The 14,147-nt window shown below is 37.2% G+C and overlaps 2 protein-coding genes across 2 annotated transcripts; one reads left to right on the plus strand and one right to left on the minus strand.

Annotated features, from left to right (window-relative positions):
* Nucleotides 1–2,172: 2,172 nt before the first annotated feature.
* Nucleotides 2,173–10,663, minus strand: LOC135626845 (cyclic nucleotide-gated ion channel 18-like). Its single transcript, XM_065132575.1, has 6 exons — nt 10,046–10,663; nt 6,465–6,677; nt 6,063–6,376; nt 5,448–5,559; nt 3,221–3,457; nt 2,173–3,068 (listed from the first exon to the last, which is right to left on the minus strand). Exons 1-6 carry the CDS (start codon nt 10,511–10,513, stop codon nt 2,271–2,273), a joined length of 2,142 nt encoding a protein of 713 aa, XP_064988647.1. The 5' UTR covers nt 10,514–10,663; the 3' UTR covers nt 2,173–2,270.
* Nucleotides 10,664–12,524: 1,861 nt separating this feature from the next.
* Nucleotides 12,525–13,306, plus strand: LOC135627165 (uncharacterized). Its single transcript, XM_065133161.1, has one exon. The coding sequence runs from the start codon at nt 12,638–12,640 to the stop codon at nt 13,142–13,144; it is 507 nt and encodes a 168-aa protein (XP_064989233.1). The 5' UTR covers nt 12,525–12,637; the 3' UTR covers nt 13,145–13,306.
* The last annotated feature ends 841 nt before the right edge of the window (nt 13,307–14,147 follow it).

A 14,147-nucleotide genomic window follows, 5' to 3' on the forward strand; every position in this document is an offset into this window, starting at 1 on the left:
AGCATAATATTCCATCGTTTATTAGAAATTACACCTTATAAAATATTTCTATTTTGAGTATTTTCATTTTATATCTCATTTTAATTTTTTTTTTCAAACATTATTTTTAATTTAAAAAATATCTAAACTATCTCTCAAAGATTTTTTATTATTATTATTATTATTATTATTATTATTATTATTATTATTATTATTATTATTATTATTATTATTATTATACCTAAACTATATCTTAGAGGCAATAGGAATTGAATCCTTTGTAATCTGATTTTTTTTATAAATATTTTATACCTAAAATATTCATTGAAAGTTTAAAATCTCAAATAAATTTGCCAAGAAGTCATCTTTACCTATCAATATTTATTTTATGATCCTTACCATCGTCGAAGATGAGTTATCAATACAACGATCCAATTAGACTTTTATATCAACGTGCTCCGATTTTCAATAAGAGGCAAATAGTTAATTTATCATAAAACAAAGATGATAAAAAAAAATTGTCATGTATTATTTTTCAATAGATTCGATAATTGACTAGCATGTCATGTAAATAGTTAATTTATCATCAAACTAAGATGATACACAATCTCATGTTTCCTATAGTTTTTTGGTATTGTTGTTTGATTGATTTGATAATTGACCAGCATGTCATGTAAATAATTAATTTAACATAAAACAAAGATGATAATGTTGTTTAACTATCAGAGTATCTAAGATTTGGATCACATGAACAATCTACTTCCGCATGTTTGTGGATGAGTCAAACCATGCGATGCACACTACTGGTACAATTAAGTCAACTTCCAGAGTACCTCTATCCATCACCCGTTGACATTGCAAACAGTTACTAGCAATTTAATTCCATGACAATATGTTTGACCCTCTCCTCCTGCGAGCCACACATTTTGATGACTACGATAAGACAAGCTTAACTCTCCACTGTTCTTCTAACGTTATCACAGGGTTTTGCTATTATGAGTGTTTTCTGCGTGAAGAAAAATTTATACTTATTTCTTAATCTCTCTAGAAAAAAAAATAGAGAGTTGAAGAAAAATTTAAAAATTATAAACTAAACATTTATTATTTTATGAAAAATTTTAATATTAAAATCTAAAATCAAATAACAATAGATCTTTAAATTTACAATACGATTGTGACTAAAAGGAGAAGATTTGTAATCTACTTTACGTATTCTCGTCTTTATATCATAAGAAATTTATAAATGAACCGAACTTTAATTATCAGAATTTTTTTTTTTTACTATAATTGCTTATCCTATCGAGACGCTAATACCAAGAATCTTGAATTAGTTATTAATCCCAATAGAAAGGATATCAATAATATGTTTTTCATCTCCACCTATTAACTAATAAATATCCACTAATAAATAGGATGGTAAACAGTAGATATATAATTAATATGGCTGTCAATAATAACAAGCTTTAATTAATATCTTTTTTTTCTAAAAAAATATGTTTTTAGCCCTAATAATGTCAATACTAAATTTTCAAATTGAATCTCATCCTCATCATTTGTAAATATATAGATAGATAGATAGATAGATATATATATATATATATATATATATACTATTATTTTGAAGATATCATTGGTTTTGCTAGTAAAAATTATCGATTCACCATGATCAAAACTTGTCTTCGAACTTATTCCTTTCAAGAAATAAAATAAATGACAATTCATGGTTTTGATGTAAGGCGATCTTCAAAAAAATTATATTCAGATAAAAAATAAAGCTGAGGTTTGGATCATTTATAGTCTATTTAGATGCAGGTTGTGGGGGTTAGCTAATCTTGTTTAGAGGAATAAGCACCACCATATCTCCAAGTTATAAGAAAACTTGCAACAAAACACAAGGAACGATAAGAACCAGGCAATATAGCCAATGTGAAAAAGATTGAGTGATCTCTTAATAATCTGTATACCATTTTCTCAAGTAAAATCTAAGCTTACAGTGTCACGACCCGATCTTATCCAATCTGACATACAGTGCACTAAGTAACGAGCCATTTGTTTTTTATAATCCATTTTGCATCAGAAACCCAGTGACTTCTAAAGTGAAAAAGGAGAAACATGCAAAGTCATCACGCAACGCAAAAGGCAGCAGTTTTAGATTTTTTGGATATACTGCTACTTTTACATCAAGATGGCTGGAAAATTTCCTAGTTACGGTTTTATGGACATTTTTTTTTTGTTTTTTTTTTTGTTTTTTTTTTGTTTTTTGTTTTACAATCTAACAAACAGCATGTCCGTCATTTGTCATCCAAATTGTTCATGGAGAAATCAGGTTCATCCGGCTTCAACAACTTCGGCAGCTTGATGCTAGTGGCAGCCTTACTGAGCTGATTGATCTTCTGATTTGCTCCTCTCTTTGTGTTCTTGGCAAACTTCGAAGCGAGTATCGTCGCCCCGAGATGCTGGAAATTGCTCCCGGTTTCGGTTTCTCCTGATGAGACTTCACCGCCATCGGCATAGTCAGCAAGCAAAGGAGCCCCATCATGCTCCATATCCTGGCTCTCATCGTCCTCCAGTACTGGGTCATAGTCGGGGTACTCTTGTTCGGCCAGCTCCCTGGCCAATTTCCTCTTCTTGTACCGCCGCCATGCAACTTGTATGAAGCAAGCTCCCCAAGTCCTCCATTGGTATGAATAGAACCTGAAAGCATGCTGCAGTTTCTTGCTGTGGAGACGCTTGAATTGGTTGGCGACGAACTTGAGATCTTCAGCTCGAAGCGCAAACGCTTCGACTTCACTGAGGGCCCGAACGGTTCGAGTCGATGAAGGAAAGTTCATGCTGGGGTTGGGCATCAGAGCCCATGTCAACAACTCCTCGCCGCAGAAGTCCCCAGGTCTCAGAGTGATGGAGTTGAAGAAACCGCTCCTGCCGCCGTTAGTTGTAGAGCTTTCGAGTTGACCTCGAATGATGAAGAGCATTTCATTGACTGGGTCACCCTCCCGGACGATGTACGTGTCCTTGGTGCTCAGGGATGAGACCAGTCGTTCACAGATAGCATCCAGAAGCTGATCATCCATTTGTGAGAAGAACGGGACCTGACAATTTAGTGCTTGCAATCCTTATTTTAGCGAACCGCATGAAGCTAAATTCTCATAAACGATCTGTAATCCTCATTTTTTTCGATCCAAGTCCGACAATATAAAAAGGAAAAGAGGTAAGGAATGCGGGAATGGAGGGCCACACTCACTCGACGAACGAGACCAAGACATAGATGACGTTGGATTTCGCGACGGAGATCCAAAGGTAAAGATTGCAAAATTGATTCTTCATCGACACCTCTAGTAGCAAGCCACTTGTACTGGACGAAACGCCGAACACGTTCTTGTAGGTCGGGCGGTAGTTGACGATGCCTCATCCACTCCTCTGTGTCTCTTTGCTTCACTCGCCATTCTTCTAGTCTCACAGTAATAGACTGCAAGTAGGTCTGAAAGCAGAGGAACAAAAAAGGATGATGATGGACTGTGCAACCAAGAGAACAGAGATCAGTTCAATAAACAAGACATGAAAGGACATAATGCTAGAATTATATTTCAAATCAAACATAAGTAATTAATTTTACTATGGAGTTTTTTTTCAAGTATGAATTACATGGAGTGAATTCAGTGCAATGATATACAGCAATAGAAAAGGTAGTTTTACTTGATCCTGTAATCATAATATGAATAATACATGCAGAGAGCGATCAAGCATCACAAAAAATAAGTTTTCTTTCACAAAACAAAGAACCTGCCAAAGAAGAAAAATATCGTAAAACAAAAACCAGAAACTGAATCCAAGATGATACCCAATAAATCATAATTTAAGCTAGCAAATCACTTGGCCAGATATGTTGACTTTGAGTAAATGTGATGCTTAGAATGCCAATCACACATAACAAGTGTATATTTCAAAGTCATTCTAACATATTGCTGGGAAGAAATGTGGAAAAACATACAATGACACATCAAAACTGCACCTTAATTTATCTTTCTAATACTCTATAACCACAGTAGAATCAGATTAATCATCATACAATTATGTACCTGACACTTCTTTTGCCTGTTCATGAAACAACCACTTTGACCACTCTATAGCAGGTCTTTATAAACAGGGCAGACATAACTTGTGGTCTCCTGCCTCTAAAGAAAAGAACACATCGAAAGAAAACCACCACTAGATGCTTAATTAGCCCAAGGATTTAAGTACCATATTTGTACAGGTGGTCAATGACTATACATAGAGAAGTCAATGTAAGATTCCATAAACTTGATTCTATATTAGAATCATCTTGCAACAATGCAAGCCCAAGTCAGAACATCTTCAGTTCGAGATTCAGCATCCAGAACTATAGATATTGTCAATGATACAATAGCTCACTCCAACTTATGGAGTTTCACAGAAAACTATGAATTGTGGAAGGAAATTAAAAACAAAGGTTACGTAGTTTAATTATATAGTGTAGCTTATGATACCTTTCAGATCCTATCACTGCTTCAAGATAAGAACCTCTAGGAATTCATGATTTAAGTCATATTATTTTAACTGATAATACATAATAAGAAGATTTATGTTCTAAAACATAATTTCAATCATAAATATGATTTGATGACCTGTATCAAACCTATAGAAAGGTGAAACACAAATCTATCCTCTTCTTCTGCCAAAATAAATGGAGGCAGACTGCTTCAATTTCCCTCAGCTGAAATTCGTTAAGCTACTCTATGATCCCATTTTGATACTCATCCAAATCCAAAAGCAGCAGAAACACACACAAGATCCACATAAGAGAGGGTGATATTTTTATGGGCCACAAGCTAAACACATAATGGAAATGAACTTTTAGAAAATAAGGACACAACTAATAGACCTGCTTCATAATAAATAAATTTTTATGCTACTATATGGAAATGACATGGATCAACTGCTGGATCTTTGGAGGAAAACAAGATGAGATAGCTTTGACAAGTGAAACAAAAGCACGACGATGCTTGAGGAACAGGCATGAAAACTGAATTGCAACAGTAAGATCACCTAGAAATACTTAAGAAAGACTTTTGAAAAAATATTAAAGTTATAGAATCAATAGACTTTAATCAATTGGAGACACATAATATATTGCACGGACGTAAAAGAATAAGGTGAAGCAATACATGTATTTGCACATAAGTTTTCAAGAATAATGAAGAATCAGCAGAACAGAAATAGACGCAATAAACCTAGAACAAGGAAAATGAACATGAAGACAAAAGCCATCCACAGATCTGTATTTGAATGAGCAGGTTTAACAAAATCTCTATACCAAAAAATTGAACAATCACATTAATTACCATATATTTACCTACAGAAAGCAATGAGATCCAGAAAATATAGTGAGGGATACAACACGCGTGGCTCAATAAAATTAATTTATAAAAATTAATGTCAAGAAATGTTACCTGCATGTTTCCAATTAAATGTGAAAATAGAACAAGACCCACAATGCATATCAGAATCGCAAATGTTGTTTCCCCGACATAAGTAGTTGTTGCCAGATTCTGTCCATATGAACTGAATAGAAATGATATAAAGCACTAATTTTAGATCCTCAAGAGGTAAACTGATAAAAGAGTCACAAGGCATTTTATTTTTGCGACAAAAGTATGATTATTTGCAAATTATAAGGAATAATATACTGAACTGTGACAACAAACAAATAAAAAGAGCACTTTAAAGACAAAGAAATTACAAGAATCAGATATTCCAGAAAGCATTAAATACCCAGTTTTCTTAGCCTGTCATTGTTAAAAAAGTACATAATGCCTCCTACTGGCAGATTTCATATAATTTTCCCAGGTATAGTTGAAGTTGCATTGTTCTGGATATTTGTGTAAGCTTTGTTCCTTATCCAATGAATACATTTGTAATAAACTATGCTGTTCTTTACATCTTCAGTACATGCCTTTTAAGAATCACCAAAGTAAATGGAAGAGAAAGAAGAAGATGGGGCAAGTAATGGAGAAACTGTGCTCAAAATATGGCAATCAGAAATAAATTGTCAGCAATAGATTTACCTTAGATTTTTCAATCCCCACCAAAGGCAATACAGATACTTCTCAATGAAAGTTGCTGCAACAATCTCACTAGTCAAAGCATCTGCAAACATGCCAAAATTAAACTTGGCACTATCACTTGTGGCATCACAATTACTAAGCAGAAGGGTACTATTGCGCCACGCCTTCCGTTCAGGCAGCTCTAAGCTACTACAGTCCAAAAACCTAGGGTTGCACATTGGCATTGTCATAGTGGCATTTTCTTTAATGCACTCTGTGATCCAGCAGGTGTACTGGCGCTCAATGGACAAAAGATACCATAAAGCTCCAAGAACCTGTATAGGTGATAAGATAGTCAAAATTTCTCACTCAAGAAAAATATATTGCGATAACTGGGAAAAGATAACTAATAAAGAAGCATACATGGCTTGCCAGCATATACAGAAGGAGATTGTATGCTGCTCCTGCCCATGCAGTTTTTGTAACTACTCCTGTGGCCTTAACAATCCGTGCATTCAAAGGAAAAATGAGAAATAATCTTGGAATATATTGGATGAAAACAATTAAGGAAAGTGTATTGTTGGTGTGATTCGCTGAAGAGCTGCTCACTGCTGGAATCACAAACCAGATGATTATCTGCAAAAGAACAAAAATCAAGACAAAATGATATTTTCCCTAAAGTCCATGAATAATGCTATAATAAGAAAAAACCAATTCATTTTAAGAAAATTAGCATCATCGAGCATATTTCACGATTTTCATGAATGTTTCCAGGTAAAAGAATGTCCAATAATAATATAATTTTCATCAGCATATTGATTTATTCCAGAAGCAAATTGGCATGGTATAGAATGATCATTATGGATCCCATGCCAATACCATCTTATCATGAATATGAAGATCTGAAACTTGCAGAAACACCTGGAACAAAGGCCTTAGACGTCAAATAAAACCTACCGGATTTCTGATATTCTAAAGATCAAAGCTACATTGTATGATTAAAAAAACTAGTTATCCTAAATTTATGGCCATTGTCTCTCAGTCTTACTGACTAACCGAACCACAGCCATGTTGTCAAAGATTGCAGAAAAGGAGATCATGTTCTTAATAACTCAAATTTAAAAAAAATACATTATAAGAACTTTAAAGTATAAACTATGATATCCCTGTCTAAACAACTCAAATAGGATCTAAAACAAATCCATAATTTAGCATATGCCAGTCAACACAATCTCAATCTGGTTCAAGTTTATTTCATTTGTCAAAATATTTTACTGGGTTAGACTCATATCCCTAACATGCATGGTATACTGGTGTTTTCAATGGAACAATTTCATTTTACAGAGTACACAAATGCATTTTTCCATAAAAATAAAATTTATTTTCTTAAACACTCATAGAAGTTATCTCAAGAATCCTGTGTTTCAGTTTGATGATCACTATTTTAGGCTGAAAAATGTTCAAGTTTGTACCAAATTTAAAATATGAAGCTAGCAAGTAAGGAACTTAAGATTTTAAGTCAATTTTGACCTTTTAGAATACATCATAGTCATGGGTAAAGCAATTAACCATGAGAAACAAATAACAAACAGAAAATCTATAATAAGTCTATGCAATGAAAGGATTGATTTCTTACTATTATTCACCAAAAAATAATTTCAGACAAGGAAAATGACTCAGGAAACAGAGTTCTGCAAATGTTCTTATATATACCAACTTAAAATACATTAGCTCTATGAAAGTTGTAACCCCCCTTTATTCTTTTGGATACCACTAGGTGTAAACCATCTTCAGGTACACTTATAAAACTTGATAATAATATCTTGGAAGGACAAAGATGAAAGTTTTAACTTATTCCTCAAAGAGAGAGAATCCAATTGGCATTCAGAAAAAGAAAAAACCTCTATAGCCTAGTTTTCTAATTTTCATTAGAAAATTCAGAAACCAATAGAAAAATATTTTCTTTAATAACCTGATGCTATATCCAACTATCTTTGTCATATTAGATTGTACAGAAACTCTTGTTCTCTTCATGAAAATATACCACTGTTGACCAGTGTTGCATACTGATGTACCTTCAGGGTAGGGTCTGTGCTTACCTGGCTTTAAGCAGGCACAGGACCCTGTGCCTAGCAGATCCTATGACCAATATTTCCCTGTGTCATTCATGGGTAGGTATTAGATTCTGGGTTCATCACTACTGGTGAATGGCACCGAGAAGGATTAATTGTTAGGATCCTCTCAGAGCTGGGTCCTGTGCCTATTCCTAAAACAGGTAATAAGTATCATCCTCAAATTGGAGCGAGGAGGGATGAGTTTAACATAACTCATTCCTGTTCCACCACTCAAAAATCTTGTCCTATCCCTGATCCAGGTTTAGAAATCTAATGGCACTTTAGCTAGACTTGCACCAAATCTGATAATTCAGTTTTCGCCAGCCCATAGCATTGTGGATAACTAATCAGATATGTAATTTTTTTTATTAAATTATAATAGAGGGGGATAATTTTTTCCGACATGGGGCATACGAGGATGGAATGGAATAGGACCTGACCTGGTTTCTGAAAATTATGTTCCAACCACATCGTCAAAGCTACTCAAACCAGACCTAACATAGCTGGTGCAACAGAGGTTTGGGTTACAATTGCCGTTCCTATCCATAATCTATTATGAATCCATGGTAAACTAGATTTCAGAGGAAAGGACTATCAGAGAATCCATGGCCCGAAGCCTTCTGTCGATATGTCGACCAATTCTCCGACTAGACATCTAATCTTCTTAAATGTTTTTCTTCGGCCCAATATGATTCTTCCTGCTTTAATTGTCTCTTCCTGATCCCAGCTTCCTACGTCACTCAAAACGCAGATTAAATCATAAACACTCTCAATTAGTTTCATCATCAAAATCCAAGATTCAACACCTACGATCAATATTTCCTTGTGTCATTCATGGGTAGGTTTTAGATTCTGGGTTCATCACTACTGGTGAATGGCACTGAGAAGGATTAATTGTTAGGTTCCTCTTAGAGCTGGGTCCTGTGCCTATTCTTAAAATAGGTAATAAGTATCATCCTCAAATTGGTTCCACAAGGAATGAAAATGGAGCGAGAAGGGACGAGTTTAACATAACTCATTCCTGCTCCACCACTCAAAAATCTTGTCCTATCCCTGATCCAGGTTAAGAAATCTAATGGCACTCTAGCTAGACCTGCACCAAATCTAATCATTCAGTTTTCCCCAGCCCATAGCATTGTGGATAACTAATCAGATATGTAATTTTTTATTAAATTATAATAGAAGGGGATAATTTTTTCAGGCGTGGGGCATACGAGGATGGAATGGAATGGGACCTGACCTTGTTTCTGAAAATTATGTTTCAACCACATCGTCAAAGCTACTCAAACCAGACCCAACAGAGCTGTTGCAACAGAGGTTTGGGTTACAATTGCCGTTCCTATCCATAATCTATTACGAGTCCATGGTAAACCAGATTTCAGAGGAAAGGACTATCAGAGAATCCATTGTGCTCCCTGTCACAACTTCTTTGCCTACTCAGGTACCTGAAATGATTAAAAATGGTACACAGCTGAAGATTTTACCTGTATCCTGATTGATATATCTAACCTGCTCTTGGTTGAATTAACAGGAAAGTCACATTTAAATTGTTCAGGACTCGAGATAATTTGTATAATTGACACATAAAGCAATGCACATTGTAATATAAAACAACTCATAAATCTAGTTTGGACGTTCCACAGCATTTTAATATATGGGCACCTGGGAATAGTCAGTTTGTTTGTTTAGCATGGATGATCAGTTTTATCTCTGTGAATGATCAACCGTACATTATACAGAGGATTGAGCAAGGTATATATATGGCGCATTGCTACGTTGTTTCAAGGTTTGGCTGCTGGTCGGACAAGATTATATAGCATAGGACGAGAACACACCGAGAAAAAGAACAAGAAGAAGATATTTGAATTGGCGGGTAGGAAGAATACCTACCTGGGGGATGGGGAGCATAGCGATGAGATCGATGACAAAGTCGCCTTTGAGGTAGCGCATGGCAATCTGGTGGGGATCCGTGACGAGCTCGCCTCTGCCGAAGACCCTTGAGCTGGGCGCCACGAATGCGATGCGAAACTTGAGGAGCATGTGACCCAGATAGAAGAGGTCAGCGACGGTGCGGAAGAAGGTGACAATGATGCCGAGATTGACGTCGATGCGGACGCAGGCGGGGCCGCCGATGTAGAGGAGGTAGAAGTAGAGGGGATCGACGAAGAGGCCGACGAGGCAGGAGACGAGAAAGATGCGGTTCCAGCGAAGAACAGCGTCGCCGCCGGGGTCGAGGATGCGGCGGGGCTGCCAAGGGCGGCGGCGAAGGTGGAGGAGGACGGAGGCCGGTGGCGGGGTGACCGCCGGGCGGCGGCGGAAGGGGAGAACCCAGGAGGTGGTGGATCCGATGGCCCTCATCTTCCGCGCCGGAGCTGGGGTCGGCCGGCGGCGTCGGCGTGGGTGCTGCGGCGGCGGAAGCAGGGCGAAGCGGCCATAGGAGGAGGAGGAGGGAAAAGTGAAGGGTGGAGGAGGAAGAAGAGGGGAGTGAGAGGGTGAGCGTTAGGGTTAGGGTACCGATGGTTGGGGGATTTGCGGGGAGGCGAGAGGGGCGGAGGCAATTGCGGAGACGTCGCCATGAGAGCGTCCACCGTCGGATGGTGCCTCCCACCAACGAAGAAGGAAAACGTAACAAACAAAAAAAATGACCGTTGGCCGTTATAATTTCATATGACGCAATAACTACCACATTATTACTCATCTCAAATGTTTCCACTATTCCATAAATTTGAAGACATCATCAACCCACAACGAACATATCATAATCAAATCTAATTTGTGCACCACCTAAATGGGCCCAATAAAAAGGAAATAAAAATAATAACCAGATACCCAAAAATCATATAAAATAAATAAATAGTTTACAACTGATGAGAATAGATTGAAAACAATATTAAAAGAATATAAAGATAATATGTCTTTGGATTATTCTATTAAATTAATAGAAATAACATATTCATATTGGAATTCTCAAAATTGATGTTTTAAGATTAAAACATCAAGCCATGGACAAGTCAAGATGAAAAGATATAAATAATAGAATGAACATATGACTATGATACTATATTATTAAGAAGAATAGTTTGGCCTAAAAATTTGAGTAAATATAAAGTTGTGGATTTAGTAAAAGAGCATAGCCTAAAAAATGCAAACTTGCATGTGGATAACACATTTGAGTAAATATAGAAAAGTTTTGTCTTTGGTTTTGTTTGATAACACATTTGCATGTGAAGAAAAAGATTTGAGTAAATATAGAGTTGTGGAATGCTTTGAGTGCTTGGTAAACGATAGATAAAATTATTATATATATATATATATATATATATATATATATGATAATATTATATTTTAAAATTTTATTAAATATTATGTGATAAATTTGCCCTTCTAATATTATTAATATTTATTCAAAAATAAATACATATTTTTATTTAAATTAAAAATAGTTAAATAAATAAATGTAATCCTATAAAAAAAAATTGTATGTCCTGAATATATAACAAATAAAAATATAATCATACAAATAAATATAAAATGCTTTTTAGAAAAAATAAATGAAAATTTAATTTATTGAAGACATAAATCATGTTGATTTCTCGTTAAAACATATTAACAAAATTATGATTTTAGATGCTATCATACGGTATCTTAAAATTTTTAAAAATTACATCAACACCTCGCAAATGTTAGAATGCTAATGTTACTTTAATATAGCATCAACATTTTAGCATTGTCAATACAGCACCCAAGTCAAATGTGATTCAAAAAAAAATATATGAAATATCAATTTATATTCGAAATATATATATATCGAACCCTTAATACACATTCTAAATGTATTATCTTATACCTCGTGATTATTAATTGCTACTAATTAAAAAATAAAAATAATCATTTTAGTGATAATGTTTTGTAGATGTGATGCATCTTCCACTTACAGGATCTATTATTGGGAGGATCTCCGTTCAAGTTGCAGGCAAAACTTAAATAGATTTATAAAATTGGATGAATCTATTATCGTTAATTTGGGGTTTTATGTATTTTATTCATTTCAAATGGTTTTTTTCCTATAGCACCCAACTATTACATAAACCCTCAATCTTTGTTTGTCTATATGCTGTCCTCCACTAAACCCCTATATATGCTCAACATGAGCTCTGCGTTCGCCCGAGACTACATCTCTTTCTCGGCTACTCTTCTAATTGAAGGAAAAATGTTAGTCATTCTGAATCTGTTTTTAACGACAACTCTAAACGCCTTCCTTGCTATTGTGAGGAAGAACAAGAGCGGCCTCTTTCCTTATCCATTATCATTATTGTGTCGTCACTATTGGCCCGTCAAAAGAATACACACAGAACGACAACGATACCATTCCACATCAACGGAAGCACGAATCTCAACGAAGCGTCGCCCGTTTAAATTCCCACGCCATCCATCCATCTCCGCCACTTCGCTCGTCGTATTCACCGCTCCGGCGGCGACGCCATGAAGGAATCGTCCCCGGCCGACTCCTCCGCCGCAGGATCTCCGCTGGAGATCTTCCCCTGCCGCATCCGCCGCCGCCGCCACCGCCGCTCCCGCTCTCGCTCCCTCTCCACCGTCGCCGCCTCCTCGCCCTCCCTCTGCTCCTCCGCTGTCCCCTTCTCGTGGGAGCACCGCCCCGGCATCGCCAAGAACCCCAAGGCGCCCCCCGCTGCCCGCCCCGCCCGCCCCGCCCTCCCGCGCCCGCCACCCCTCCGCTCCCTCCCCGTCACGGACTGCCCGGCCGCCGACCCGTTCGCCATCGCCCTCGCCGAGTGCGCCAAGGGCCCCCCGCCTGCCGAGGACGACGGCGCCGACGACAGATGCAGAGTCGCGGTCGCTGTCCGGCGGAAGGTCGCGGCGCTCGTCGGCTGGTTCGCGCTCTTCGACTTGTACGGCTCGTGCAAGGCCGCGGGGTCCGTGGCGGGCGCGACGCTCCGCATTCCCCGGCCCGGCTCAGGGAGGAGCTGAACCGACCCGACCATAAAGAATGATTCGCCGGTCCAAGATAAGTCAATAAATAAAACACTGGGTTTATCGTATGGCCAACAGTCACGCCATAATGATCTTAATGGGTTAGTCTGATTGTAATAACAGTACAGCATCAATAAAATGAGCGCATTATCTTCGTAAGTTGTAATGATGATTTCTTTGCTTTCATAAAAGCTTTTATATTGGATGCAATATGAAATAGGGGACGGATCCATATAAATCCGAGTTGCATAAGATTAAAATGTGCCGGTAAACATTATATAGCTGGAACGGTGGGTAAAAACGTGTGCATCGTTGACTGCTCAGTCTGTGGTAGGGGAGGTTGAGTGTTGGTTGAGGCACGTTGACGTAAAGAATTCATGAACGTGGCGGGATTTAATGGTGACTGCAACAGGTCCACTTCATGAACGCCCCCAGAAATGTCTCATCTTTCTTCAAAGCTGGGCACAATCTTGGAATGGCGTGAGAAGAAGCTATGTGCTTGGAAGTCAGCTTTTGATGTGCTCTCACAGCCTTGCTAATGTGGCCAAAGTTTTTGCTTCTTCCGAGCTCTAAGTACATGGTGATGCTGACGCTGTCTGCCACCAAGCTGTCGTTATCGATAAGATTGAATGTAATTACAAAACTTCGATTGAATTTATTAAATATAATATTTATTTATACACGTGAGATGAGAGAATTTTTTTGAATCGAGAGATTTCATGCGTGAGTGAAAGACTTCGTCAGTAATTCTGCTAGTTGATCAGTGAGATACACATAGTTAATGTCCTTATCTGCTATTATATCCTTATAAGATTGAGCTTCTATTAAGGATATCGATCTTCGATCGATACAATAAAAATAATTTATGAGCGAAAGACTTTGTGAGTGAGTTTGCTAGTTGATCAGCCATATGTACGTGAGACACACATAGTTAATGTCTGATAATTCAATCTCTTATGAAATAGAAGACGATGGCTATGTGTTTCATGCGTGAGTGAAA

This window comes from Musa acuminata, chromosome BXJ2-11 (genome assembly GCF_036884655.1).
Source record: "Musa acuminata AAA Group cultivar baxijiao chromosome BXJ2-11, Cavendish_Baxijiao_AAA, whole genome shotgun sequence".
Classification (NCBI taxonomy): Eukaryota; Viridiplantae; Streptophyta; class Magnoliopsida; order Zingiberales; family Musaceae; genus Musa; species Musa acuminata.

What these genes read in the sequence shown, in the direction of transcription:
- LOC135626845 (XM_065132575.1), bottom strand. Translation starts at nt 10,513, where the DNA reads ATGAGGGCCATCGGATCCACCACCTCCTGGGTTCTCCCCTTCCGCCGC. An exon ending in TGTATATGCTGGCAAGCCAT is followed by an intron (nt 6,377 to 6,464) that starts GTATGCTTCTTT and finishes TCACCTATACAG; the next exon opens with GTTCTTGGAGCTTTATGGTA. An exon ending in TGGGGATTGAAAAATCTAAG is followed by an intron (nt 5,560 to 6,062) that starts GTAAATCTATTG and finishes ATTTCTATTCAG; the next exon opens with TTCATATGGACAGAATCTGG.
- LOC135627165 (XM_065133161.1), top strand. Translation starts at nt 12,638, where the DNA reads ATGAAGGAATCGTCCCCGGCCGACTCCTCCGCCGCAGGATCTCCGCTG.